Source organism: Sporothrix schenckii (genome assembly GCF_000961545.1).
Source record: "Sporothrix schenckii 1099-18 chromosome Unknown Cont38, whole genome shotgun sequence".
NCBI lineage: Eukaryota > Fungi > Ascomycota > Sordariomycetes > Ophiostomatales > Ophiostomataceae > Sporothrix > Sporothrix schenckii.
This window is the reverse complement of record NW_015971139.1, coordinates 3,030,183-3,056,627: the sequence shown is the minus strand read 5'-3', so window position 1 is coordinate 3,056,627 and position 26,445 is coordinate 3,030,183. Positions and strand designations below refer to the sequence as shown.

Genomic DNA, 26,445 nt, shown 5'->3' with positions numbered 1-26,445 from the left:
TGTAAAATGCCAACTCCAGTACGCCGCCATGCTTGACGCCATCATAAGCAGTGGAAATAGACTACAATACAGTGGAAATAGACCGTTCGACACCGTCAACCCTCACCTCTTCTCTAACCCATGCTTCTCGCGCTGGCTGTCCCGCACATACTTGCTCTCCATCCCAAACGACCGCCGGATCAAGATGGGCACGCCTCTGCCGTCCGCCACGTCCTCGTCGGCGTCTGGGTCCTGCAGGTAGATGCCCCAGACGGGCGTGATCTCGTCGCCAATGGCAATTTCCTCCTGGGCTGCCACAAACCGCGTCGCGTCGCCCTCGTACGTCAGCCACGTCTCGTCGTCGGACCAGCCCCAGGGTCCCACGCGGTGGCCCAGGGTGTCTTTGCGCCCGGCGTGCAGCAGCCGGCCCGTGTCCTTGTCGGCGTAGATCCAGTTGAGCATGGGCGGGTCGACGGCAATGGTGCTGACGAGGCCGAGGCACGGGGTGTCGCCCGGGTAGTTGAAGTAGTAGCCCGAAAAGGGATGCGCGCGGCCGTAGGCGACGCGGGCGTCGGGGTGGTCGAGAAACAGGCGGCCGCCGATCAGGACGACGGGGGCGTCGGCGGGCGGCTCGCCGGCGAGCGACAGGGCGGCCGTGGCGGTGAACTTGGCCTTTTCCTTGTCGGCGGCGTTCTGTTTCTTTTGCGCGCTCAGCGCCTCGCAGACGCCAATGGTGCTCGGGATGGCGGCTATGGTGAGCAGGCCGATGACCATGGTTGTGGTGGATGTGGTGGTTGTGTGATGTCGCTGGTGATGTATTGTGTATTGACTTGTATTATTGTCAAGACGTTGTATGTTTGTGGAGAATCCTTGATTTAAAAAACTGGTTTGTTTGGATTGCTTGGATTGTTTTTCCGCCGTAAATGCACGCCACCCCCATCATCGACCAACAGTTCCTATTTTTAAATTGCTAACTACACCGTTTCTTTATGGTTTTTTTTTTCCCTTCACACCATCCTCCATTCCCCCCAGTCCACCCCGGTAAACCTGTCACAGCAGTATTTTAGCCAGGGAACAAACACACCAGTTCAGACAGCCAAGCACACCCCCTGTACGAAACCACGGCGTGAAAGCCCATATTGGCAGAGCATTTATTCTTTCCACGGCTGTTCTTGACCGACGACGTCATATTGCAGCCATCTGCAGCCTTCAGCATCCGCAGCATCTTCAGCATTCAGCGTCTTCATCATCTCCAGCCATCTCTTCCGCCCCGGCCATTTTTTTTTATACACCCCCCTGCCACCCCATCCACTTTTACACAAACGTCATACTTTTTATTTCTGTCGTTTGACTCCGCTTTGTCGTTCTAGATGTCTCTACTCAGTAGTCAAAGCGTGGCTGCAAAGCAAGAAAACAAGACAATCTCCGTATCCATGCCGTCCCACAACATATCCTGCAAGCACTCTAGCAACTCTTAGTGCCAGTCCTACCCTGTTAGCCCGGTGTCTCCCAGCAGACGTCATAGCTTCTTTAGTGCTTCTCGCCTCTCTTTCGTCGTCCCTCGCCCCTGTCTGTCGTTCTCCACAGCATCCCTGGTCGCTGGATCGTCGATCAACAGCAGGTTATGGGGTCGGCAAAGTCCTGCTCAATAGGACGTAGTTTATCCAGTTTCAAGATCCCAATTACGTTGTACAACATACTGGCCAAGAGTGTCAGTATTAAACTTAAGAGGCAGCCGCAGACCGAAAAAAGGACAAAAACAAAACGTTAAAACACACAAAATCGTTTTGTCAGCTTACACTGTTTAAGTTATCATCAAACTTGCATTCATCAACTTGCATCATATTTTCCGTTAAGAGACAACATCGACCTCGACAAATCATAGCCATAATCAATCCACTGACACTCCGTGACTGTCATCGACATGCCTCCGGTAAGTTGCTGTCGAATCCGTCCTCCACCACAACACTCATTAACGAAAGTGTCCAGCGCAAGAGCAACGCAAACGACCGTGGCGAGGAGCACGAGGATGTGCCGCCGCAAGAGCAGCCCGAGCAGCAGGAAGAGCAGGAAGAGCAGGATGCGCCCCAGGATGAGCCCCAGGATGAAGGAGATGATGGACAGCCGCAAGACGACGACCAGGGTGATTACGACGAGAACGAGGGTGAAGGCGACGACCAAGAGCCCGAGCTGGAAGGTGGTGAGGAGCAGGACGGGGAAGAGCCTCAGCAAGAGGAGGAACCCGAGCCTGAGCCCGAGCCCGAGCCCGAGCCTCAGCCGGAACGCCAGCGCCGCCGCAAGCCCCGCCGGCCCCAGCCCACCACGCAGCAGGCACCCACGCCGTCGTCCTCGCAGCCTGCGACGCCCACGGACGAGCAGCCCCTGCAGCAGCAGCAGCAGCAAGACGACCAACAGGACCGGCAGCTGCAGCCCCGGCGGCGTCGCCGGCCGCAGCAGGCCCAGCGGACCAACCAAGACGACCAAGACAACCAGCTGGCACAACGGCAGCAGCAGCAGCAGCAGCAGCAGCAGCAGCAGCAGCAGCTCATGATGCAGCAGATGCAGCAGCAGCAAATGCAGCAGCAGCCGCAGGGTGGTGGCAGCAGCAAGAACCCTCTGCGGCTGCGGCTGGATCTCAACCTGGAGATTGAGATTGAGCTCAAGGCGCGCATCCACGGTGACCTGACACTGGCCCTACTGTACGTCCCCCCTGTGCTTTGTCCTTTTGTACTTTTGATTTGCTCCTCCTCTCGTTCCGACCTAATCTGACCATGCAGGCAGTAACTAACGGCCACGCAGAGAGACGTAGTGGCAGGTTATGGGCGGTGGGGAATGTGTGTTCTTCATGTCAAGCAAACTGTTGTTTGTTATTTTTGGGTGATTTTGGGTGGATTTGTAACGTATTTTGCTTTTTTGTTTTATTTTCTGATTTTTCTCTCATTTGTTGATTTTATTTGAATTTATTGGACGTATTCTGTTTCATATTGTTTGGCTTTCAATCCAGGGACACAACACGACAAATTCGGTAAACTTTTAATTTTTGTTCCTTTACACAAATCATCCATGGACGGACGCGATATCATATTTAAATCTCATTGCAGTGAAAATCGACGTCGCCCAAAGTAGTCATGTTCTGTTAATACTGGATCGGACTACTGACATACAACAGTGCTGCCACTAACACGCTAGCGCATGTTGACACAAAGCAGCGGTAAAGTGGTCAATACCCGCCAGGAACAGTCTCAGGCGCTAACACCCCACGACAGTTGCAACCGAGAAACTGTGATATCTTAAGATGTGATATCTTAAGAGACATCATCAGCACATTGGCACATTGGCGCATCGGCGCTGCCTGCTGTTGGATTCTCTTACATTTTTTTTCTTTACGACGATTGTACTCCGTACATTGCGCAGTTCCAGCATCAGTCACGGCCAACATGACACTGCTGGGTCGAAGAATGGCTTCCAGTCTTCACAAGCCTCTTTCCATCTTCCTGCGCCATACACAAAACAACTTCAGATTTCCTTCTGCTACCCGCACCGGCAGTATCAAAACGTGCCGCTTCCCTTGTCCTCGGACAGTGTCGTCTCTGCCGCAGACTACAACGGAGCCGTTTTCAGTCGGTGCCGCTCTTCGCGGCCGCTCGGGCCGAACATACCGCATCCAGCAGGTTCTTTCAGAACGACGAAATCCATTACTCTGCGTTTACCGAGCGAGGCATGTGTTGTGTTCTGAATAACCCTGGGCGACGTTTTGGACATCGAGCTCCTAATATTCGATGCCAAGTGATGACGGACAAAACTTCATTGTAAAAAACATGATCCCGGGCGAGTTCGAGTACCAGCAAGATCTGCAAACACCTTTGGCTTCTTGTCCCAACTTGCGGACCGTAATCGACGTCATCCCTGATTTCGAGCTGTTCGTCTTTCGTTTTCTGGCCGACGACCTCCTCCAGATCAGCCAGAGGCCCATGTCTCTGGAAACGAGGAAACGCATCCTCAGAAGTGCCCTGACTGGACTGGCTGAGCTTCATGATCGAGGGATCGTCCACACAGGTGAGGAATACTCTGCGTAGCTGGATACATGGTCCAGCGGCTATCTGGTGATGATTCGAGAACTGAGAGCCGAGCTGACGTCGTCCCAGACATCAAACCCAACAACATTCTTCTTGACTATGAGGAGATGGTCAGCGACGATCTTTCCATTAAAAGTGTTCAGATTGCAGATTTAGAGGATGCAGTACTCCTCCCGCCTGGTAAGAATCTCAAGGGTTGCCTCTGTGGAAACCAGCTATGGCGAAGCCCTGAGTCGTGGACGCGTGCCCGGCAGAACACGCCGTCTGATGTCTTCTCGTTTGGTGTGGTCATCATCTACGTGATGCTCAATGACATGACCTTTCGCGTGAGTGAGAAAGGGCCACGTGGAGACGATGTTGCTTGGTGGCCGATTTTCCGGAGACACATATCCTTCTTCGGAGACGAGGACGGCTTCAAGGGCCTGCTGAAGCACATTGGAGAGGACAATGTGTTTTTTGACCGCCTCATTTCTGTCGCGGGCGACTTTGATGCCGAGCGGCCGAGAAGGCCGTTCGCAATGTGGTATTACGTGGATGCGGAGCTCAGGGATTTGGTGACAAAAATGACAAACTTGGATCCGGCGAGGAGGATCACGGCGCGCGAGGCTCTCAAGCATCCTTGGTTCTGCGATGCCGATTCGGAATCGGGGCAGAAGACTGAGAAATACTGTAGAATTTAGATCGACAACCGGAAAACACCTACTTACAAGACACTTTAGCCCCGACATGTTAAAAATAGCGTATGAAGATCGCTTTACATGGCGGGCCGTAAAGTGGAGAGTGGATATGTAACGGTATGTAACCCATTTAGAGACTAAAAAACAGAACAACTTCGCGACCATACGTATCGTCACTAATACCATAAACTAGGTAGAATACGGTGTATATATCTCTTAACATCCTGCATACCAAAACTTTTCAATAGCCTCATACTAGAGACTATGCAACACGAAGATAGACATCAACTACCGCGTTGTCGTCTTGCCCATCCAACCAGTCCAATCCTGCCCGCCACTGATCATTGACGCAGTCTTGTTTCATTTTAACATATGTGAGCGAGCGGACTGCGACTGCTTCTTTCGTAAAAAATCCTTGTTTGGTGAAAGTAAATGCTGCATGTTTCATGCCCCCTCGTGTCGTCAGAATGGTGGGTTGCTCGTGCCCGACTTCCTCGACAACTGCGGCGAATCGTCGCGCCGAGTCCTGTCGTCGAACAATCGCGGGCAGCTGCGATTTCACTGCCCCCGGCACAGCAGGGTCTATGCCCATTAAAAATGGAAATCGGTTGAGCGCAGCATCCGGCGCTGAGATGACAGAATCCCAGTCAATCACTGCAACAATGTTAAAGTCTCGATCGACGAGGACATTGTTCGCGTTCAGGTCGTAGTTTACGAGCCCAAATCCAACGTGAGTGTCCGTCTGTGCCGCTGCCAATGTTGATGCGATTCGCCGGACGGTGTCAATGGCCTCTTTCTGGCCACTGGTTGCCTCGCCAAGTTGTTTGTGCAATGCTAATGGATAGGACGAATAAAACTCGGCGGGGGATTCCTGAGGACCTGTTCCTGTCTCGACGAATGGGCCGACCGTGAACGAGCCAGTGTTTTTCTCGTCGTAAACAATCGACGCAATCTTTGGCATCCGAATCGACGCGAGCTGTATCATAGTATGGGCAAACTGCCGCCAAAACTTGGTCTCAAACTGGGGCGGGATGCCCTCATGGTCACCGGGATAGCTTTTTGACACGTCTTTCGCTGTATTGCCATGTATGTATTCGAGCAAGGAAAAGGCACAATCGACACTGTTTTCGGTACGTAGTTCATACCCGTACACGTTAGGAATTGGAATATCCGTGTTTTTGCTTCAGCTTCGTTAGTCATAGTCAACAAGAGGCTGGCGGCGTACGAAATACAGCCTACCGTAAAAAGTCCATGGTAGCAATTTCAGACTGCGTCTCGAACTCGGCTTTTCTTGCCACGCGAAGTCGCTCTTCCGTCGGCATCTCTACTTGCGACGGTGGAGGCATCCGTAACCTCGCAATCCATTGCACTCTGTCATCAAAAGTCACTTTCAAAACGAGGTTGAAATTTCCCACTGAAAATTGACGAGACAGGGAGCATGGTCGGCTGTCCCGCAAAGCCGACGCTTGGCCACACAAAGCGTCGTCGTCAATTATCTGCCGAAATGCGTCGATAGACTTGATTGTTTCGTCTCCGTACTCTTTCCCGTTTGTCCATGCATCACTGCCAATTGGAACACTGTCCATGTTCAAGGACATGAATGGACGTAACGAGATTTACAGGTAGGCGTCGACGAGAAGAAAGACGTTTTGACATTGTGTAGAGAGTAAAGTATGGCTGGCGAATGAAAATTAGGCGTTCAATAGGTGCAGAGAGCCCAATACTCACTGGGTGCCTACGGCATCCATTTCTTAGGGTGCCTGACGTTTGGGGCTGACTGGTGTCGCATTACATGGATGCGGAGCCCAAGGATTTTTGTAACAAATATGATAAACCTGGAGGAGGATTACGGCTGTCGAGGCTCTCCAGCATTCTTGGTTCCGTCTGGCCGCCGAGTCGGAGCAAGAGTAAGGAAGGCTGTTTTGAATCGATACTTGTTGTTTCCATCCTCTCCCTCCTCCCTATGTCTCTCTGTAGTTTTGTCTTATATTAATTTTAATTTTAATTTTTAATTTATTCATTATTTTTTAATTTTACAAGAAAAAAAAACCAATGCGACACACTTCTCTTAATAATTTTCAAAGCAGACGCTCGGAAACTGATTTATTTTGGAAGAACCATTTCGTGAGTGTTCTCACCCCATTGTGATGATACGACGGCCAGCAGATATGTGGCACAGAATATACCACGGCAACGAGACTCAAAGACATTCATAAAGTTGACAAAAGGACATGTTGACACCCTTTGCCCCGACACTAATATGGTGCATTCTTTTGCCGGCCTGTGGCTGAACGTGGCTGTCAATTCAACGGCTGATGGCCAGGCACGTGTGTCGAAAATCACCATCACACCGATGTATGTCCTGTACTGTCATGTGACATTTGTCCCGCTAATTCCAGATGCAAGACTTGGGTGCGTCCCCCTCACACCTTCCCTACTTCCGTGGCCCGATATCGCCCCCAGGATAGCCCAAAGCGGAGTCGGCCTGGCCAGTGGACATGAGATTCCGTTGGAGATGCCCCACAGTACGTGATTCGAGACGCTGTGATTGGCTAAGCGGACGTTCAATTGGAAAAATTAGGACGACAAAAAATGGACTAAAAGGAGGGAAAGAAGGGCAGGAAGGGAAAAACTGGGGGGAAAGGGTAAGAGTCACAGACAGACTGGACAGGCCTTGACTGTCCAAGCACAGAAAGAGGGCCCTCCGAAATCCGTCGCTCCTGCCCCCCGGGATGAAGAGACCGAAAATTTAGAGACGAAAAGGAAAGGGCAAACGACGAAAACAGTTCGTCGGTGAATCCTTTGGCTTGGAGTGACTCTTTTTGGGATTTTCTTTTGGACATATTTTGGGACATCAATTCACCACCAATTCACCACCCATACTCTGTACTTCCTCCGACGGAGCACGGAACCGGAGTGTCACGTCGATCCACAGCTGGCAACTGCATCCATACACAGTAGTCGCTGTCCATAGTCACAGTCCACAGTCACAGTCCACAGCCCAAGTGGTGACTCTTTTCTGGGGCCGTCCGCTGTCCATTTCTTTTCGCTCTTCTCTTTCTCCTTTCCTTGTCTCTCCATCTTCGACTCTCCCCATCGGCTCAAACACAGGACGACATCGACTCACCGACCGCCATCGCGATACCCTCACCGACCCCTCTCCACTCCTTCGCTCGACTTTCTCCCTCACAATGCTGCGGTCCGCACCAACCGCCCGGGCTCTGCGGACAGCCGTGGCCCAGGCGCCGTCTTCACATGCTCGCCATGCCCGCTCCTTTTCAAGATCGGCCGCTGCGGCGGCTGTGACGCCCAGCAAGACCGTGCCGACCGGTTCGCGGAAACAGACGACGGCTGCGACGGCGGCCGCGCACCCACGACCGGCACCCAGCGCGAGCTTCAATGCACCAAAGGGCCAGATTGTGCAGCCCCTGGTGAACCCTCGCAAGACGGTCATGGACGAGTCGTAAGTACTTTGTGCGCATGTACACATGTGCACGTTGCAGTTGTTGCAACGTAACGTTGTCACGTCTTGTCGTAGTGCCACAGCTAACCACCACTCCCCCTCAGGTTCATCGGCATGACGGGCGGCGAAATCTTCCACGAAATGATGCTGCGGCACAAGGTCGAACACATCTTTGGCTACCCCGGCGGCGCCATCCTGCCCGTGTTCGACGCCATCCACAACTCGAAATACTTTGACTTTGTGTTGCCCAAGCACGAGCAGGGCGCCGGCCACATGGCCGAGGGTTATGCGCGCGCGTCGGGCAAACCCGGCGTGGTGGTGGTGACGTCCGGGCCGGGCGCCACCAACGTCATCACGCCCATGGCGGACGCCTTTGCCGACGGCACGCCCATGGTGGTGTTCTCGGGCCAGGTGACGACGGCGGCGATTGGCAGCGACGCGTTCCAGGAGGCGGACGTGATTGGCATCTCGCGCGCGTGCACCAAGTGGAACGTCATGGTGCGCAGCGTGGCCGAGATGCCGCGGCGCATCAACGAGGCCTTTGAGATTGCCACGTCGGGCCGGCCCGGCCCCGTGCTGGTGGACCTGCCCAAGGACATCACGGCGGGCGTGCTGCGGCGCGCCATCCCGACCGACTGCGACATCCCGGCCATGCCGAGCGCGGCGTCGCGCGCCATGCAGGCGCTGACGGACAAGCAGCTCAAGCAGTCGATTGGCCGCGTGGCCGACCTCGTGAACCGCGCCAAGCGGCCCGTCATCTACGCGGGCCACGGCGTCATCTGCAGCGAGGGCGGCGTCGAGCTGCTGCGCGCCCTGTCCGACAAGGCGTCGATCCCCGTGGCCACGACGCTGCAAGGGCTGGGCGCCTTTGACGAGCTCGACGAGAAGTCGCTGCACATGCTGGGCATGCACGGCGCCGCGTACGCCAACATGGCCATGCAGACGGCGGACCTCATCATTGCGCTGGGCGCGCGCTTCGACGACCGCGTGACGCTCAACATTGGCAAGTTTGCGCCGGCGGCCAAGCAGGCGGCCGCCGAGGGCCGCGGCGGCATCGTGCACTTTGAGATTATGCCCAAGAACATCAACAAGGTCGTGCAGGCGACCGAGGCCGTCGAGGGCGACGTGGCCGCCAACCTGCGGCACCTGCTGCCGCAGGTCGACGCGCGCACCATGGACGAGCGCGCCGACTGGTTCGGCGACATCCGCGCGTGGAAGGCCAAGTGGCCGCTGTCGGCGTACGAGCGCGCCGAGCGGTCCGGGCTCATCAAGCCGCAGACGCTCATCGAGGAGCTCAGCAACCTGACGGCCGACCGCAAGGAACAGACGCTCATCACGACGGGCGTCGGCCAGCACCAGATGTGGGCCGCGCAGCACTTCCGCTGGCGCCACCCGCGCACGCTCATCACGTCGGGCGGCCTCGGCACCATGGGCTTCGGCCTGCCGGCGGCCATTGGCGCCAAGGTCGCGCGGCCGGACGCGCTGGTGATTGACATTGACGGCGACGCGTCCTTCAACATGACCCTGACCGAGCTGTCGACGGCGGCGCAGTTCAACATTGGCGTCAAGGTGATTGTGCTCAACAACGAGGAGCAGGGCATGGTCACGCAGTGGCAGAACCTCTTCTACGAGGACCGCTACTCGCACACGCACCAGAAGAACCCCGACTTCCAGAAGCTGGCCGACGCCATGGGCGTGCAGCACCGGCGCGTGGCCAAGCCCGAGGACGTCGTCGACAGCCTGACGTGGCTGATCAACACCGACGGCCCCGCGCTGCTCGAGGTGATTACGGACAAGAAGGTGCCGGTGCTGCCGATGGTGCCGGCCGGCTCGGGCCTGCACGAGTTTATTGCCTTTGACGCCGACACGGACAAGAAGCGGCGAGAGCTGATGCGCGAGCGCACGAGCGGTCTGCACGGTTAGAGGGACGGCAAACGAAGGCTGGCTGTCACATGAAGAACAGCAACTGTCGTGACAAACACCAAAAAAGAAAAGAAAAACCAAAAAGGGGCGACGAATGGCGACGAAGGGGCGACGAATGGGCGTTTTCATTGCTTTTGCATTTTCCAAATCACGTTCAAATTGTTCCCTTGGTTTCCATACTGCTTGATTGCCAATCCATCTTGTTTAGCTACGTTCAATTTGACCCATTATTTCCATCGTACTCCATATACTGTCTCGCCCCCTAGAAAAGACCGGCCCGCCATGCCACCCAGGCGGCGAAGGCCACCAACCCGCCCCAGTGGCTCCAGGCCTTGCTCTTGAGCGCCGGCCCGCCGTACTGCCAGACAATGGCGCCGTCGGACAGCGCGACGATGCACAGCACGGCCGAAAACACGGTGATGGCCTCGTCGAGGCCGCGGTACTGGAGGGCCACGTAGGTGAGGCCGAAGGCGAGGTCGCGGGCGCCCTTGGCCAGGACCATGGGCGAGGCGGTGCCGGTGGTGGACGAGGCGGCGGCACCGTCGGTCTTGGCCTTGGCTTGGCCCTCCAGCGGCAGGCCAAAGACGGCGTAGTCGGCCTCGGGTGCGACGAGGGAGAGGACGCCGATGCCGAGGAACATGGTGCCAATGACGTACGAGGGAATGGGTGAGAACGACATCTTGTATGCAAGTGTGTAGACTGCGTGTGGGCTGTGTGTGTGCACCTGTTGGTAGTGTATCGGTGTATTGCCAAGCGTGGTTCAAACGAGCTTTGAAAGAGTAAAGGTAAATGAGGTCCAAGTCCTCCGACAGTCGTGCAAGTAAGGCTCACCGCGGGGTTTAAATTTAGAGCATCGGGTTTAGCTCTTGGCAGCGCGTGTAATTCCGCAGGCGAGTCAGGCCAAACAGGCCAATAATTGGCAGCAAACGGGATGATCGGCCAGTCTGACATGCAAGTCTTACCCATAAGCGATGCGGCAACGCAGGGACCATCGCCGGTTCGGTTTAAACGGGAAGGTTTCGTCACCGATTTTGTGTGAGCTCTGTATGCGTGGAGAGTGTAGATATCTCGCGCAAAGTAAATTAAAGTGACGTTTGCTAATCACACTGTTTATTGTTGGTAAAGGTAGAAATTTGTTCTTATTTACGCTGGCTAATCGAAGAAGTAGAAGACAAATGGAAATTAAAAGATAAAAAGGAAGGACAAAGCAAGCATAATCATACAAGCAAACACCAGGTCTGGTTCGTTCACAACCGTCATTCAGCGCCATCACAATACGTCTCCATCCAGCAGAATCACCACATCGATGCCACCTTGGCTTGGACCAAGACATCGACTTGACTCCCGCAAAGTAACGTCTTGTCCATCCTTGTACAGCACGGCATGGCGACTCTTCACACGCCGTCGTGGCAGCTCTTGTCATATTTACAAATGACAGTGGGCTCGGCCATGGCCAAGATCCGCGCCACAGCAATTATGTAAATACAAAACCCATTGAACCAGTCTATCCAAGGTCGTCTCTTCAGCGACTGTGTCCCGCCGTGCCACCACAGAACAGCGTTCCGCACCGCCATCTCGAAGCAGAGAACCAGCACAAAGACGGTGATGGCGACCTCGAGCTCGCAGAGCTGGAGGACCACGAGCGCGGTGCCAGCAAGAAAGTCGCGAAAGCCGTCGGGCGAGTCGTAGTTGGCTGTGGCGGGCGTCGTAGGAGACGTGGTGCTGTGGGCGGTGGAAGCCGCCTCGAGATCTGGAACGGCCGCAACGGCATAAATACCAGTGGCGCCGCGCTTCGCCCTCCGTTCGGTGGCCGGTTTCGGATCATACCAAGTACGAACGGAATCGGGAAACAAGAATGAGATGATGCTAATAAGCGTCAACCGGACACCGTGCACGTAGATCGGGAAACGAAAGCCAAAGAGATAGCTGGGGGTTGGATTTGCTGGCGCATGAAGCAGCATTTTGATGGCGTGGCTCGGATCGATGGTCGTAGTTGCGAGTGTTACGAGTGCTGCGAGTGCTGTGATATTGTGATGTGTGACGTTGTGATGTGTGATGTTGTGATGTTGTGATGTTGGAAAGTTGTGATTGCCGAGAACGTGCTAGAAGCTGGCGGTAGCAGAAGATAGGAGAAGAAGGAGGAAAGAAGAAACCAAAGGGAGAAACGGTTGTCACGTCAACTTTGTATCTGCTTGCACATTGAAGAAGGTGAGTCAGCCAGCATCGATCACGTGTAAAAGATTGATGAGTAGAAGAGTAGAAGAGTGTAGTTTGTATGTACAAGAGTACAAGAGTACATTACTCGCTTGCCCGACATGCATACAGTGACCAGTGGAAGGGGTCAGTCATCCACATGCCCTACAAGATCAGTGCAACTCGATGAACCGAAAATAAGACACCGACAACAACAGAAAGACAAAACAGACGACAACACGACACAGCAAATTCAACAAAGAAAAACAGCAGTAGAAGCTGACATTGCAAAACGAAGCACCACAACACACAATAAACACCAGCAGAAACCTCCGCAGAGAATATCTTGTGAACAACCGGCCGCGAGATTGGGCACAGTAGTGCGTGACCCTGAGTGGGAATGTACATCCAAGTCAGTGGAGGGCACTGTATCACTGCGTTAGTTTATTGGCTGGCAAGAATATTAGAAGAAGGATAAGGCGACTTACTTCCTGGAAACTCCAAGCGTCCAAGGACAACCACACAGACCACAGCTGGCCCACAGGTAGTACACCAAACGTGATACTGAACCCTGTCATGCTTTTTGTTGCGTGTTGCGTCCTTGCACTCGACATTGAAAGAGCGAAGCTTGGTCATTGTGCCGGTCCAGAGTTTGGCAGATGGCGGTGTTATAAACGGAAGATTTGTTTTTCAAAGTTTGCCGTTGTTTGGAAAGAAAATAACAGCTGGCACATTATGATGCTCGAGACCAAATACCTTTTCAGAAAGCGGTAATGATATCCACTATCATCCTTGTGGTCGTGGTTTGAACTCTGTATAGATGGACGTGGTTTGGAGGGGTGGCTGCCTTCTACATGTTCGAGCATTGCCGCCTTTGCATCATTGGAGACGCGACTAGACTTTGCAGAGCCACTCGACTGCCTGGATTTAAACAGGCGGAAGAGGCCGAAAAAGTTGAAAAACCGGGAAACTTCCATCGTAGAGTTTGAGAGTGCATGCTTGACATGTTTGAAATTGAGAAGACGAGATTGTCCTGGGAGGCCCGTGATTGCATTTGCCCAAGGACGCATTCTGAAAATATCAGCAGTAAGCAAAGCAAACAGTTTGTTAGTGTTGGCCGCATCGTCATATTCAAAGGATCTTGACTAACGGTGCGAGCCGCTGACTATTGGGTAGTCGTGTACTTTGTTAGTGTTGGCAAGTAGTGCGATTCTGACGAAGCGGCCAAACACATATCACCTCTGACAGTGTGAGAGAAACAGGTACATTGAGAAAGATACGTATGCAGAAAAAAAGACAGTGAACGAAATAGAATGGGAAATCAATGTTTATTGGTGGGTCCAAGACTAACATGCTCCGTACACAGTGGCCGTCGCCAACACGTATCATCGCCAGTCGAAATGAAGGCTCGGCTCGTCTAAAGGATGTCAAGGGTGTAAAAACAATGATGGGAAGAACGCAGTGGCAAAAATGAGACAACGGGCAAAAAAAGGAACAAGTAGAAAACAAGTAACATGAATGAAACAGTATCATTACACACAATAGGGCAAAACGCCCCAAGCACTAGTCGTCGCACCCTCACTCGCTCGAGGCACTACCAGCCGCATCAGATGTTCCGTGTGCGTTTCCGTCCTGGTCCATGTGTTCGGTGGCGTGCGAGCTGCTAGCAGGCAAGGCCGGGACGACCGGAGAGCTTGTGGCCGAACCACCATTTCCAGCGGGCACGGGCACAGGTGCGGGCGTCGACGGCATGCCGCGGGCCACAACATCGTTGGCCGCATCGGGGAGGTGTTGCTTGGTCGGATCTTGCCAGCCCGTGGCCTGGTCATTGGCCACGGCGGCGTTGTACTTTTGAAAGGCCGTCTCGACGAGCGAGCCAACGTCGCGCCGATCACGACCAACCACACCGGCCACCAACAGCGCGTCCGTCTCCTCGATCCAGTCCTGCACGCGCCGAAACGTCGCAGCATTTTTGCGGAGCCGGCCGGGCAAGCCCTGGCCCTTCATGAGCACAAACACGCCGGCGAGGACCGTGTTGGTGGCCCCGAGCACGGTAATGGCCACCGTGTGGTCCTGCGCCGAGGGCCCGAGCGTCGTGAGCACGGCACCCACCAAAATCTGGGCCACGTGGCAGGCGTTCAGGAGGCCGTTGAGCACAGAGGCTTGCCACATCTTGGCCTTCTTCTCCTTGATGACGCGGGCATAGATGCCCGTGGGCATGGAATCGGGGGGGACACCACCAGATTCGGGGTCATGCCGCGCTGGACGGTGGCTGGCGTCTGCGGACGGGGTCGGGGGCCGTGTGCTCGCTGTCGGAATGCCAACGGCCTCGCGGAACAGGACGACGTTTTCGTCATTGGCACGACGCATGTCGAGGCCAGCCGGGTCGCCCCAGGGTCCAGACGTGGCAGAGTTGACAGCGTCGACCGCATCGACGACCCCGGGGCTGCCATGAGCGCTGTCAGTTCCATCGGTGCCATCCAAAGGCCCATCCGACGGTCTGTCTGCAAGTCGACTCGATTTGCTGCTGTTGACGGTGCTGCTGTGACCGCCACCAGAAGCGGCAGGCGATGCATCTGGTGGACCGGACGCGGGGAGCGGAGGCGTCGACGGCGGCTTGGGAGGGCGGCAGTGGCCGTGTGCAAGACCGCGCCAGGGCAGGATGGACGGCAAGAATGACTTTTGAGTCCCTTTCCCAGCCTGGCCTGCCGTCGTGTCGTTGGCGTCAGCGAGCAGCGGCGTCTGCTCGTTAGAGTCGTGGAACGTCTCGTTCGGGGACGACATCTTGTCGTGTGTCGAGTTGCCTTTTGGTTCTTGTCTTTGTTGGTCTTGTTGGGTCTGACGATACAATGAAAATGGGACGATGGAGATGGGATGGAAGTTGAGGGAGAGAGACGAAATGAGGATGAAAAGACGACGACGATGGCCAACGTAAACAGGAGAAAAGGGGCAAAAGACAGCAGCGATGGAACCCATCAGGCAGTGCACTGCATCTGACCAGCATGTTCGCCTGTTCCATCAAAACAGGAAGGCGTCACTTGAGCATCCTGTTCTGTGTCCTGTTTTGGTCGTGTGAGGCAGCTACGACTCAGAAACAGCCGACCAAGGTCGCCTGACGCTCTTTCCTCTTTCGCACCATGCTGTGTGCCTCGCGCCAAAAACGGCAATTGCGTCAAAACGGTCGTTGCGACTGCGCATCTCTTTTTGCAAGGCAGGAGCGTGTATCGAGCCCTGCCATGGCTCTTTCTGCCAAACGAGCCAACACTTGTTGCCTTTTCAACCTTTGCCGCTGGTAAACAAAAGGCTGCGTCAGGGGCGTTGTACGGAGTACATCATATTATGTAGCTAGCTGCAACGCCAAGGAGGATCACGCTTAGTCATCGTAACAGTCACATGACCCCACCTGTGCCCCCGTCGCGGACCTGGCCCCAAAATTTCCAAAACGCGACGGCGTCGTTTTCTTACGGCGAAACTGCACGTCTTTTTGCATTGCATCGCGACACAGGGAGCTTCCACAAAACGACTACGTTTCTTTGCAAGACAGATCGGTTCGCCAACGCGCAGAACGAACTCGATTAACCGCGGCGACATCACCAGCGCGTGCTTCAATCCGCATTGGCTTGCATTGCGCATTTCATCAATTCATCCCTGGCGTTTCCTTTGCATTTCTCGTATCGACATACCATCCGCATCTTGAATCGCGACATTAGCTCCAGCTTCACTCGAGTGTCCTTATCAACGACAACAACACTTTATCTACCTTTCCTCTCCTCCCTTGATGCGATAATCGGCACCACATCTCCTGTCCTTTTCCCGACACAATGGCCGGCACAGCACCGCCTGTGCCGTCGGCAACATCGGCGGCACCACAGGCGTACTGGTCGTCGTACGCGGCGCGCCTGCGCGCGTACCACAACGCGCTGCTTGTGCCCGTCAACCCGAGCGCACCGGCCGCGCCCAAGACGACCAAGCGCGGCACGACCATCATCAACTACGCCGAAGACGGCTTCGACGACTACCTGGACGACGACGACGACGACTCGCGGCGGCGTCCGTCCAGTCTGCGGCTGCGGGGGACGCCGACAGGGACACCGGGCGGTCCTGGATCCGGGGCCCCGGGCACATCCACACCAGGCGAGCCGGCGGACCGCATCAAGGACGCGGATGGGCCCGTGGAAGTGCAGGGGGTGTGGCGCGACTGGCAGGGCAAGACGCGGGTGCCGCGGTCGGACCTGGCCAACTATGCACAGGCCTGCCTGCCCTCGACGCTGATTCCGATCCGCATCGACGTGGAGATCCCCCCCTACCTGCCGATGGCGCCCCTCGGCCCGCCGATTGGCCCGCCGCCGGGCGCACACGCGTCGGTGCTGGCGCAGTACGACATGACGAACCCGCTGAACCGGCAGCCGGGCGAGGCGACGATCCCGTTCCGGCTCAAGGACACGTTTCTGTGGAACCTGCACGAGACGCTGATTACGACGGACCAGTTTGCGATTACGCTGACGCAGGACCTCGACTTGCCGGTGCGCAGCACGGTGGCGGCCGAGATCAGCAAGCAGATCCGCACGCAGCTCGAGGAGTATGCGGGCGTGGCGCTGCACCCGCTGTTCCACTCCCATGCGTCGTCGGCCAGCAAGACACACGCACAGGCGCCACAGGCACCGCAACCAACACAACGCGACTCAGCCACACCCGCCGCCGGCACCCCCCACCTGTCGTTGAGCCGCGCCGACACGCCGTCACGGCTGGGGGGCCACAGCACGCCGGCGCCGCCCCCCGTGACGGCCGTGGCGGAAGCCATCGAGCCAGACGCGGACGACTACAACCCCGACGACACGTACCGGTGCATTGTGAACCTCAACATCAACCTGGCGTCGCGGCTCTACACGGACAAGTTTGAGTGGTCACTGCTGCACCCGCCGGGCACGGCGGAGGCGTTTGCGCGGCAGACGTGCGCGGACCTGGGCCTGGCGGGCGAGTGGGTGCCGGCCATGACGCACGCCATCTACGAGGCCGTACTGCGGTTAAAAAAGGAGGCGTGCGAGTCGGGCGGGCTGGTGGGCGGCGGCCTGCCGTCGGATTTCCCCAACGATGCGGCGCTGGGCCATGCGGCCGGCGGTGGTGGCCTTGGCGGTGACGAGGACGACGGGAGCGGGGGCGTCGGCGGGTGGCGCTATGATCCGGACACGCTGGGCGACGCCTGGGAGCCCAAGGTGGAGATTCTGAGCAAGGAAGACATCGAGAAGCGCGAGTACGACCGGGAGCGACAGCTGCGGCGGCTGCGGCGGGAGACGGCGCGGTTCAGCAGCAACACGGGGATGGCGGGCGGGCTGCCCGCCGGGTTTGGCGCGCTGGTCGAGGAAGAAGAGCGCATGGGCCGCGGCGAGCGCACCAAGAAGAAGCGGCGGTTCCGCAGCCTGTCGCCGCTGGGGCGGGGTGGGACGCCAGGACGGGCAACACCGGACGTCGGCAGCGGTGGCAGCGGTGGCTATGGCGGCGGCGGCGGCACGCTGACCGACAGCGAGCGCACGTCGTGGCGGTGCGCCCACTGCCGGGTCTGGGGCACGAGCGTGTGGGCGGTGCGGGACGGCCCCCACGGCCCGCGGTCGCTGTGCAACAACTGCGGCTACCTGTACGAGCGGGACCGCAAGCTGCCGCGGTGGACAAAAATGCTGCACGTCAACGATGTCATTCTGCTGTAGGCAAAAACGAGACGCCGAGGCGAGACGTGGATGGGGATGGACTTGTGGAAACGGGTGAACGGGGTGAAACGGGGGAAACGACGGGAGTATGGAGCCGGAGTTTGGAGGATCTGTTTTTTTGTTATGGTTTCTTTCTTTGGTCAATGACACTGACCTCCCGTCTACCTTGTGGCCTGCTCTCTGCCCATGGCAGCAATAATGAAACCTGGTGATTTAGTGGCCTGGCGGTTGGGGTGAACGGAATGTAATATTTGTGTCTGTATGATTTGTACAATTCGGTCAGGGCCTCGATGCTCTGTATATTTGTAGTATTTATTTTATTCGCTTTCTATTGATTTTCATGTGATTCATGGCAATGACCTTTCTTCAGTCCCTCGTTCCATGAGATTAGCATTGATGCTGGGACATTAATATATGCTTTATTCCCCCAATACTCCACATCTACGGCACACAATCAGTTATGCCGTCGCTGCTGTTTAGCCAGATGGCCACAGTTGCTGAAACAGACAACGGAGTGTCGTATGGTACCAGTATTGAATAAAAATTCAAAGAAGCAATTTTGTCTTGTTTCTGAATGACAACGTCACAATGACAGCAATACGCCTTCTACTTGCCTTTTACTCGGTGGTGGGCTCTGTCGCCGCCTGTCCCTTGTCTCTATTTTCAACGACGCCGTCTTATCCCATTTCGAGACCACACGACCGTCCCCTGCAGCTGACTGGCCCGCACCGCTGTGTCGACAATGTCTGTGTGTACGCCGATTCGCTGTACGGCGGCGGCAGCGGCATCGCTGTTGTCACGACGGCCGAGAATGCGGCGCTGCTCGACGGTCTTCCACCTCATCGTGGCGCCGCTGCCACGACGCACGTCACCGATCCGCCTCCGTTTTACGAGGCCTACGTGGCCGGCAAAGGCCTGGGCCTCGTGGCCAACAGCACCATCCGCCGGGGTGACCAGCTGATGGTGCACGGTCCGACGCTCTTGGTCCACTGGGAGACGCATGCCAAAGCGGCGGGTGCGCAGCTGGACGGCTTGTACGAGGCCGCCACGCAGAGGCTGCCGGCGGCCGCCCGGCGGCGGTTCCAGCGGCAGATGCACTTGGGCGGCAGCGGGGTGTACGCAAACATCGAGACCAACTGTTTCCGGCTGTTTCTGGACGGCGGGCGTGACGAGGCGACGGGGCATTTGGGGTGTTTTCCGGCGGCGGCCCGCCTCAACCACGATTGCCGGCCAAAGTACGTCCTCCCATTTCTGCTCCATGTACCCACCTCGATACTACTGTGACGACTAACGTGCCGCAGCCTCCACTACCACGTCCACGGCATCACGCAGACCGTCGTGGCCGTCCGCGACATTCAGCCCGGCGACGAGTTGACGGTGAGCTACGTCGAGGTGCTGCTGTCCCGCGCCGAGCGGCAGGCGCGGCTGCGCGACTGGGGGTTCGCGTGCGCGTGCTCGCTGTGCCACAACGACACGGCGGCCGCCGAGCGCGACAAGCAGACACAGGAGATCCTGGCGCTCCGGGCGCGGCTCGACCGCGGGGACCCGTCGACGACGGCCAACAGCGGCATCGAGCTGGCCATCCTGTACGAGGACGCACGGCTCGACACGCTGGTGGGCCAGCAGGCCTACACGCGCGCGGCGCTCAACTGCGCGCTCTTTGCCGAGGAGGCGTGCGCCGTGGCGTTTGCGCACAAGGCGATGGAGGCGCTGGTGGTGGAGGCCGGCGAGCAGGCCGGGGACCTGGCGTCGATGTGGCGGCTGGCGACGAGTCCACGGACGCACTGGGCCTGGGGACTGAGAGCGCGCGCGTAGCGAGGACACGACAATGAGCGTAGCGAGGAGAAATAGAAGAAGTGGCAGCTTGTAAGGGGATGGCAGTGTGTACTCCGTGAGGCCCTGATATGAATAGTGATGGTGGAGTGGGCCGACGTTCCGCGCTCTTCTCTTTAGTGGACTAGGGCTCGGTGGGTACCTGACCGAGACTGCATCTCGTCCGAGAGATGCCCCGAGGCACCGCGAGAGGAAGGAGCAAGGAAGCGCCAAGAGGGCCACACAGTCAATGGTCTATGGTCTAGCCTCTGTTTGCTGACACTCAAAATACCGCATTCATGAGGAGTTGAGCGACATTTATTTCATTTTCATTATTTGCAGTTTCTTTTGTTGCGGGAGATTATTGTCGCCAACTGTTGCCCCTGATCATCCGTACTGCCCTGTAAGATACTTAGTATGTTCTGGATTTATACGCTAAAGACGCTGTAAAAGCCGCGGGGTAACTAATACTACCCCTATTTGAGCTGTTTCTTTTTTATTTTTTTGCTGGTCGGAACAGCCGAATGACGTTGGCCCATTGTTCCCCGCTGATCGTGTGCTGCAAGCAACCTTCCCTTCTGGGAACGACTCGTCTTAGGCGCTCACGTGGGCCCAACGGGCGTTCCGAGAGCTCTCCCAGGAAGGAGCTCTCCTATGTAGGCTCTCTTTGTCGTATTCCTTGCTTTGTCTCCGTCTCCCTCTTTTCATCTTCCTGCAACCATCATCTCACCTCTACCATACCTACTGCCTGACAACATACGCCCCCTCCCCCCCGCTCAACACCCACCATGACCACCGTTCCCGTCATCGACCGGCTCGGCCAGATCTACACCGAGGATGCCGTGCCCGCCCAGACGACGCGATGGCAGCATCTGCTGGCGACATTCCGGGAAAGACACGGCCGGGAGGCCGCGTTTGTGGCGCGCAGTCCGGGGCGGGTGAATGTGATTGGCGAGCACATTGACTACTCGCTGTACAGCGTGCTGCCGATGGCGATTACGGGGGACTGCATCATTGCGGTGGGCATGAGCGAGGACAAGAACAAGGACAGCAGCGAGCGAAGCGAGGATACAACATGGACGGTGGAGATCAGCAACGTGCTGCCCAAGTTTGCGGCCCAGACGTTTACGTTTGCGGCGGACGACGAGGTGGCCATTGACGCGAGCGTGCACGAGTGGACCAACTACTTCAAGTCGGGCCTGCGGGGCGCTCTGGCGCTGCTGCGCACGAAGCGGGCGGCGGCCGGCCTGCCGCCGCTGCGTCCGCGCAGCCTGCAGGTGGTGCTGGACGGGACGGTGCCGGTGGGCGGCGGGCTGAGCTCGAGCGCGGCGTTTACGAGCTGCAGCGCGCTGGCGGTGCTGGCGGCCAACGACGACGACAATAAGAAAAACATTGACAAGACGGCGCTGACGGAGCTGGCGATTGTCAGCGAGCGCAGCGTGGGCGTCAACTCGGGCGGCATGGACCAGGCGGCGTCGGTGTTTGCGGAGCGCGGGGCGGCGCTGTTTGTGAGCTTTGCGCCGACGCTGACGGCGCGCCCCGTCTTCTTCCCGGCGGCGGCGTCGCCCGACACGGAGCTCTGCTTCTTGATTGCCCAGTCGTTTGTGGCCGCCGACAAGTTTGTGACGGGCCCGATCCACTACAACCTGCGCGTCGTCGAGTGCACCCTGGCGGCGGCCGTGCTCAACGCCCGCCTCAACCCGCCCGGCACGCGCCTGCCCGGCGACAGCGCGCCCCTCGGCATCAGCCTGCACGGGTTCCACGAGACGTACTTTGCGCTGCAGGAGCAGGGCGGCGTGCCAAACACGCCGCGGTCGCCCAAAGCGCAGCTGCAGGCCCTCGTCGCGCTGGTCGACAAGCATTTGGCCTCCGAGCAAGGGTACACGCGGGAGGAGATTGCGTCTACGCTCGGCGTGACGGTGGCTTCGCTTGAAACGGACTATATGAGCACGTTCCCTGTGCGCGCCGAGCGCTTCAAGCTGCGGCAGCGCGCCCTGCACGTCTTCAGCGAGGCGCTGCGGGTGCTCGACTTTATGGAGGTGCTGGAGGCCGCGCGTGGCGCGGCCGGCCACGGCATTGTGGATGCGTCGACGGCGGCGACGCTGGGCGCCCTGCTCAACGCCACCCAAGACAGCTGCCGCGACCTCTACGAGTGCAGCTGTCCCGAGCTCGACGACCTGTGCGCGATTGCGCGCCGCGCCGGCAGCCTCGGCAGCCGCGTGACGGGCGCCGGCTGGGGCGGGTGCAGCGTGCACCTGGTGCCGGCGAACAAGGTGGACGCCGTCCGCAAGGCGTGGGACGACGAGTACTACAGCAAGCGGCCCGAGCTGACGGACGAGCAGCGGGCGGCCGCCGTGGTGCTGAGCCGGCCGGGCAGCGGGAGTGCCATTTACGTGGGGCGTGGTGTGAACTGATGGAGAAGGCGAACGTCGTCCTGTTTAGCATAAAAGTTACAAGTGAAGAACGTTATTCATCATCTATCGTACATGCAGACCCCCGTCTACGACTGGGTCGCCGCATCCTTGGGCCGCTTTCTGTCCACATTCTTGATCTTGCGCTGCTTCTTGACCTGCACCCGGCGGTACTTGATGTACAGCGTCCACGCATCCCGCAAGACGATCCACAGCAGCCCGCCCACCAAGCTGCGGCCCCATCTCTGGGTCAAGAGCCCTCCACCGCCAGGACGACCACCGCCGCGCACCGTCGTCTGCAACGCCGCCGCCGGCGTGACCCATTTGCGCGGCAAGACATGGCCCAGAAGCATGCCAATGGTGGCGGCGAAGCGCGGCAGCAGCAGCTGGGTCGTGATGGCGGCCAGAATGTCCGAGACAAACATGCCGCCGCCTGCACCGCCTCCGCCGCCTCCACCGCCGCCAGCATGCGCAGGAGGAGGAGGCGCCTCTGCTGCCGGCACGGGACCGTTGGCGTCGGCCACCTGCGCGGCCAGGGCCTCGGCGAGTGGGATGGCGTCCCCATTGGCCCCATGGGCCGCACCGAGGTCGCCAGCGCCGTGGTCGGCATCTGCAGCCACGCCCAGCCGCGCCCGTAGAATGTCCGGTGGTGGCAAGGCAACGTCGTCGTCGTCGTCGTTGTCGTTGTGGTTCCCACCGCCCACATGGCCCACATCGCCCAGTATATTCAGGTCGTCGTCGCGGACCACCCTCGGTGGCAAGATCTCGTTGTCGTCGTCGTCATCCACCCATCCGTCGTCGTCGTCGTCGTCGTCGCCCTGTGGCTCCTCCTCCACCTCCTCGACCACAATGTCCACGGCCACCTCCAGGCCCATTGGACCCGGTCCCTCCCCGTTGTCGCCGTTGTCATTGTCGTGGCCTGCGAGCTGGGCCACGAGCGCACCCAAGCGGCGCAGCCGGGCCACGACGCCGCGCTGGTCGTCTCCGTCCGCGTTCCCGGCCACGTTCCCGGCCGCCGGCGCCCGCAGCTCGTGCCCACGGTTCTCCGCCTCGTCCGTCTCCGGCCGCCCGCGCAGGGCCCGGTTCAGCCGCCGCTCCAGCCCGCCAAAGAGGTCGTAGTAGGCCGTCGCATAGGCAATGCTGAGCGTGGGCAGGGCCACGACGGCCCAGCGCGGCGACGGCGGCCAGCGCGGCAGGTGGTGGCGCGACACGAGCGTCGCGCCGTAGACGAGCGACACGGGCAGGGCGATGAGGTTGGCCAGGCTCGGCACGGCGCGGTGCAGCAGCAGGCTGGGCGCGACGAGGTTGAGCAAGAAGACCTTGTTGACAAACGACATGCTTTCGCGCCAGCCGATGGCCACGGGCACGACGGGCACGACGGGCGCGCCGGGTGGTCGCTGGTGGCCCCCGGCCGCCGCCGCCGCCAACACGTCCGCCGCCGCGTCTTCAAAGCTGGACAGGAGCCACGCCATGGTCTCGCCCTCGCCGGCAAACGCGGCCATGGAGTGGTACCCGTAGAAGCTCGAGCCGACCACGCCCATGCCCATGAGCATCGTGCCCAGCAGCGCCGGGGCCGTGTGCTGGTACGCGCGGACGGCGCGGTCGCCCAGGGCCACGAGCGCGTCGTGCGGCTCGACGGTGCGGATGCGCGCGTTGCAGGCCGGGCACCGCAGCTTCTTGCCGCGGTTGGCGCCCTGCTTGAGCGTCACCTCGGTCTCGGCGATCCACTGCAGCATGCAGTCTTCGTGCGCGTCGAGGGAGCACGGGCAGGGCGTGACCCAGGCGGCGTCGGGCGTTTCGGCGGCCGTCTGCAGGCAGATGAAGCAGGACTTTTCGTCGGCGTCGTCCCCGGGGGTGGTCCCCGTCGTCTCGGCGGAGACCATGGTGCTGTGAGGAGGCGGTGACGAAGGAAGACGAAGAGTACGAGGAAGAGGCGTACGTTGGAATGAAGGCTGAAGGTCGGTAGAACGTCGAGACAGTCACCACTCAGCGCAAGTCAGTGTCTCGCCAGCGAGAAAAAACTTGAGGCTGCTCGAGTCGTTTGATCACGCAGAGGCACGGCCGTAGAATCCGACCTCGGTATGTTGTGCTTTGGTCGTGTTGGCGATCTTGTGCTTGTTGGTGCTACTGCCAACAGCGATTATTCTCACGCCCAAAGCTGGGGAAGCTCGTACAGTATTCGTACGGTGCCCTTACAGTATGCACTGTGCATTGTACACGTACTGAATCCACGTGCAACCGCCACCAGCAGGCTGCCACAGAACGTGCACAGCGCAACGTCTGTCCAGTAAAAAGTGGACCCCTGCCGAGCCTTCCACTACCGCCAAAACGACCCCTCCAAAACGGTAAGACGCTAGCAGGTGCTCTTTCCCTGTGCATTGGGTTGGGCTTCTGCGAGGTGCTGTCGGTTTCGATGGTGGCAGGTGCGATGCACAGCGTAAAGATAGGTTGTTGACACCAAAGCAATATCACCACTTTGACTTTGACTTTAACGTCTCACCTCTCAACCACTCCTCCTTACACCCACACACCCACACATACGCACACGCAACATGGTAAGTCTTTGCTACGCTTCGCTATGTCCCTCTACACTCGACGTGCTCCGCACTGACAGCTCTAGTCTCTCACGTCAAAACAGCGCCTGGCGCTCGCCATTTGCGACTTCTTGTCGACGTCGGCATCTGACGGCACCATTGCCGCCGACGAGCGCGATTCGGTCGAGGTGGCCATTACCTGCGTGGCCGAGTCGTTCAAGGTGGACCCGGCGGACAAGGCGGCCGTCAAGGAGGCGGTGGGCGGGCAGTCGCTGGAGAAGATTTACGCGGTGTATGAGAAGCTGCGCGGCGCAGGCGGTGCCGGCGGTGCCACCAGCACGGCGCCGTCGTCGTCGTCGTCAGCGCCGGCTGGTGCTGCCGCTGCCGCCCCCTCCACTCCCGTGGAACCCTCCGCTGCCACCAAAAAAGAAGCCGAAGGCCTCAAGAGCAAAGGCAACGCCGCCATGGCCCAAAAGGACTACGCGTCCGCCATTGCCCTCTACACCCAGGCGCTCGGCCTGCACCCCACCAACGCCATCTACCTCTCCAACCGCGCCGCCGCCCACTCGGCCGCCAAGGACCACGCCAGCGCGCGCACCGACGCTGAGGCCGCCGTCGCCATCGACCCCAACTACACCAAGGCCTGGTCCCGCCTGGGCCTCGCCAAGTTTGCCCTGGGCGACGCCCGCGGCGCCATGGACGCCTACCAGCAGGGCATTGCCTACGAGGGCAACGGCGGCAGCGATGCCATGAAGAAGGGCTACGAGACGGCCAAGCGGCGCGTGGACGAGCTGGCGGAGGAGGAGGAGCAGTCGTCCCGGGATGCCGTGTCGGCCAGCGCGCCCGGCGCGGGTGGCGGCGCCGGTGCTGGCGGCGTGCCCAACCTGGGCGACCTGGCCAGCATGCTTGGGGGCGGCGGTGCCGGCGGCGGCGCTGGTGGTGCCCCCGACTTTGCGTCCATCATGAACAACCCCATGTTCGCGGCCGCGGCCCAGGACTTCATGGACAACCCGGAGCGCATGGCCAGCCTCTTGGGCAACCCGCGCGTGCGCGAGTTGGCGAGCCAGTTTGGCGGCGGCGGCGGCCTGCCCGACCTGTCCGCGCTCATGTCCGACCCCAGCATTGCCAACTTGGCGCGGGACTTCATGCGCGGCAGCGGCGCTGGTGGTGCCGGTGCCGGTGCCGGTGCTGGTGCCGGTGCTGGCCGTGGGTCGGGCAACAATGAGTAGAGGATAGAAGAGAGACATTTTGCTATTGCTGTTTTATATTTTCACATTTTTGCAGTCACGATTGCCCTCGGTGAATAATAAATAAATCGGACAAGTGCATATTCAATGCGTTGTGCATCTTCTAAGCGATGCAAGGCACGCGCATATTTTGGTGGCATCAATAAAGCAATTTTTGATGCTATTGACTCGGGTTCGGTGTTATTAGGTACATAAACAACCTCACGCTACACATTACAGTCAGCACCACCGAATCAATGATACATTACGCCACCGTCTGGATTATACTGAGGGAGCTCCCGTTGGTACGAGCAAATATAAATACATGTGAAGATGCTTATGGCTATACTTTTTGTCGATGGTATCTCGCTCCATCATCTGTATCCATACGACAGCCGACATAGCCAGAGATCTACCAAAAAAAGAACACAACCAGAACATCCGGAGAA

At 58.3% G+C, this 26,445-nt stretch overlaps 13 protein-coding genes across 13 annotated transcripts; 7 read left to right on the top strand and 6 right to left on the bottom strand.

The window, feature by feature from the left end:
- Positions 1–102: 102 nt before the first annotated feature.
- On the bottom strand, positions 103–753 carry SPSK_06623 (uncharacterized protein; the record flags this gene model as incomplete). The annotated part of the gene is made up of 1 exon (XM_016733325.1): positions 103–753. One exon carries the CDS (start codon positions 751–753, stop codon positions 103–105), a length of 651 nt encoding a protein of 216 aa, XP_016592711.1.
- Positions 754–1,903: 1,150 nt separating this feature from the next.
- On the top strand, positions 1,904–2,748 carry SPSK_06539 (uncharacterized protein; the record flags this gene model as incomplete). Its single annotated transcript, XM_016733243.1, has 2 exons — positions 1,904–1,912; positions 1,969–2,748. The coding sequence occupies 2 exons, from the start codon at positions 1,904–1,906 to the stop codon at positions 2,746–2,748; spliced, it is 789 nt and encodes a 262-aa protein (XP_016592710.1).
- A 1,049-nt stretch (positions 2,749–3,797) lies between these two features.
- Positions 3,798–4,735, top strand: SPSK_10708 (uncharacterized protein; the record flags this gene model as incomplete). Its single annotated transcript, XM_016737010.1, has 2 exons — positions 3,798–4,035; positions 4,125–4,735. The coding sequence occupies 2 exons, from the start codon at positions 3,798–3,800 to the stop codon at positions 4,733–4,735; spliced, it is 849 nt and encodes a 282-aa protein (XP_016592709.1).
- Positions 4,736–4,994: 259 nt separating this feature from the next.
- SPSK_06434 (uncharacterized protein) lies at positions 4,995–6,054 on the bottom strand (the record flags this gene model as incomplete). Its single annotated transcript, XM_016733140.1, has 2 exons — positions 4,995–5,853; positions 5,972–6,054. 2 exons carry the CDS (start codon positions 6,052–6,054, stop codon positions 4,995–4,997), a joined length of 942 nt encoding a protein of 313 aa, XP_016592708.1.
- Positions 6,055–7,923: 1,869 nt separating this feature from the next.
- Positions 7,924–10,118, top strand: SPSK_06023 (acetolactate synthase I/II/III large subunit; the record flags this gene model as incomplete). Its single annotated transcript, XM_016732731.1, has 2 exons — positions 7,924–8,195; positions 8,300–10,118. The coding sequence occupies 2 exons, from the start codon at positions 7,924–7,926 to the stop codon at positions 10,116–10,118; spliced, it is 2,091 nt and encodes a 696-aa protein (XP_016592707.1).
- A 262-nt stretch (positions 10,119–10,380) lies between these two features.
- Positions 10,381–10,797, bottom strand: SPSK_06728 (uncharacterized protein; the record flags this gene model as incomplete). Its single annotated transcript, XM_016733426.1, has 1 exon — positions 10,381–10,797. One exon carries the CDS (start codon positions 10,795–10,797, stop codon positions 10,381–10,383), a length of 417 nt encoding a protein of 138 aa, XP_016592706.1.
- A 715-nt stretch (positions 10,798–11,512) lies between these two features.
- Positions 11,513–12,079, bottom strand: SPSK_06658 (uncharacterized protein; the record flags this gene model as incomplete). The annotated part of the gene is made up of 1 exon (XM_016733359.1): positions 11,513–12,079. One exon carries the CDS (start codon positions 12,077–12,079, stop codon positions 11,513–11,515), a length of 567 nt encoding a protein of 188 aa, XP_016592705.1.
- A 1,810-nt stretch (positions 12,080–13,889) lies between these two features.
- SPSK_06360 (uncharacterized protein) lies at positions 13,890–15,095 on the bottom strand (the record flags this gene model as incomplete). The annotated part of the gene is made up of 1 exon (XM_016733066.1): positions 13,890–15,095. The coding sequence occupies one exon, from the start codon at positions 15,093–15,095 to the stop codon at positions 13,890–13,892; it is 1,206 nt and encodes a 401-aa protein (XP_016592704.1).
- Positions 15,096–16,132: 1,037 nt separating this feature from the next.
- On the top strand, positions 16,133–18,013 carry SPSK_06108 (chromatin structure-remodeling complex subunit SFH1; the record flags this gene model as incomplete). Its single annotated transcript, XM_016732815.1, has 1 exon — positions 16,133–18,013. One exon carries the CDS (start codon positions 16,133–16,135, stop codon positions 18,011–18,013), a length of 1,881 nt encoding a protein of 626 aa, XP_016592703.1.
- A 588-nt stretch (positions 18,014–18,601) lies between these two features.
- On the top strand, positions 18,602–19,828 carry SPSK_06348 (uncharacterized protein; the record flags this gene model as incomplete). Its single annotated transcript, XM_016733054.1, has 2 exons — positions 18,602–19,248; positions 19,315–19,828. The coding sequence occupies 2 exons, from the start codon at positions 18,602–18,604 to the stop codon at positions 19,826–19,828; spliced, it is 1,161 nt and encodes a 386-aa protein (XP_016592702.1).
- A 785-nt stretch (positions 19,829–20,613) lies between these two features.
- On the top strand, positions 20,614–22,239 carry SPSK_06206 (galactokinase; the record flags this gene model as incomplete). The annotated part of the gene is made up of 1 exon (XM_016732913.1): positions 20,614–22,239. The coding sequence occupies one exon, from the start codon at positions 20,614–20,616 to the stop codon at positions 22,237–22,239; it is 1,626 nt and encodes a 541-aa protein (XP_016592701.1).
- Positions 22,240–22,325: 86 nt separating this feature from the next.
- Positions 22,326–24,119, bottom strand: SPSK_06134 (uncharacterized protein; the record flags this gene model as incomplete). Its single annotated transcript, XM_016732841.1, has 1 exon — positions 22,326–24,119. One exon carries the CDS (start codon positions 24,117–24,119, stop codon positions 22,326–22,328), a length of 1,794 nt encoding a protein of 597 aa, XP_016592700.1.
- A 669-nt stretch (positions 24,120–24,788) lies between these two features.
- Positions 24,789–25,999, top strand: SPSK_06357 (uncharacterized protein; the record flags this gene model as incomplete). The annotated part of the gene is made up of 2 exons (XM_016733063.1): positions 24,789–24,791; positions 24,875–25,999. 2 exons carry the CDS (start codon positions 24,789–24,791, stop codon positions 25,997–25,999), a joined length of 1,128 nt encoding a protein of 375 aa, XP_016592699.1.
- Between the last annotated feature and the right edge of the window lie 446 nt (positions 26,000–26,445).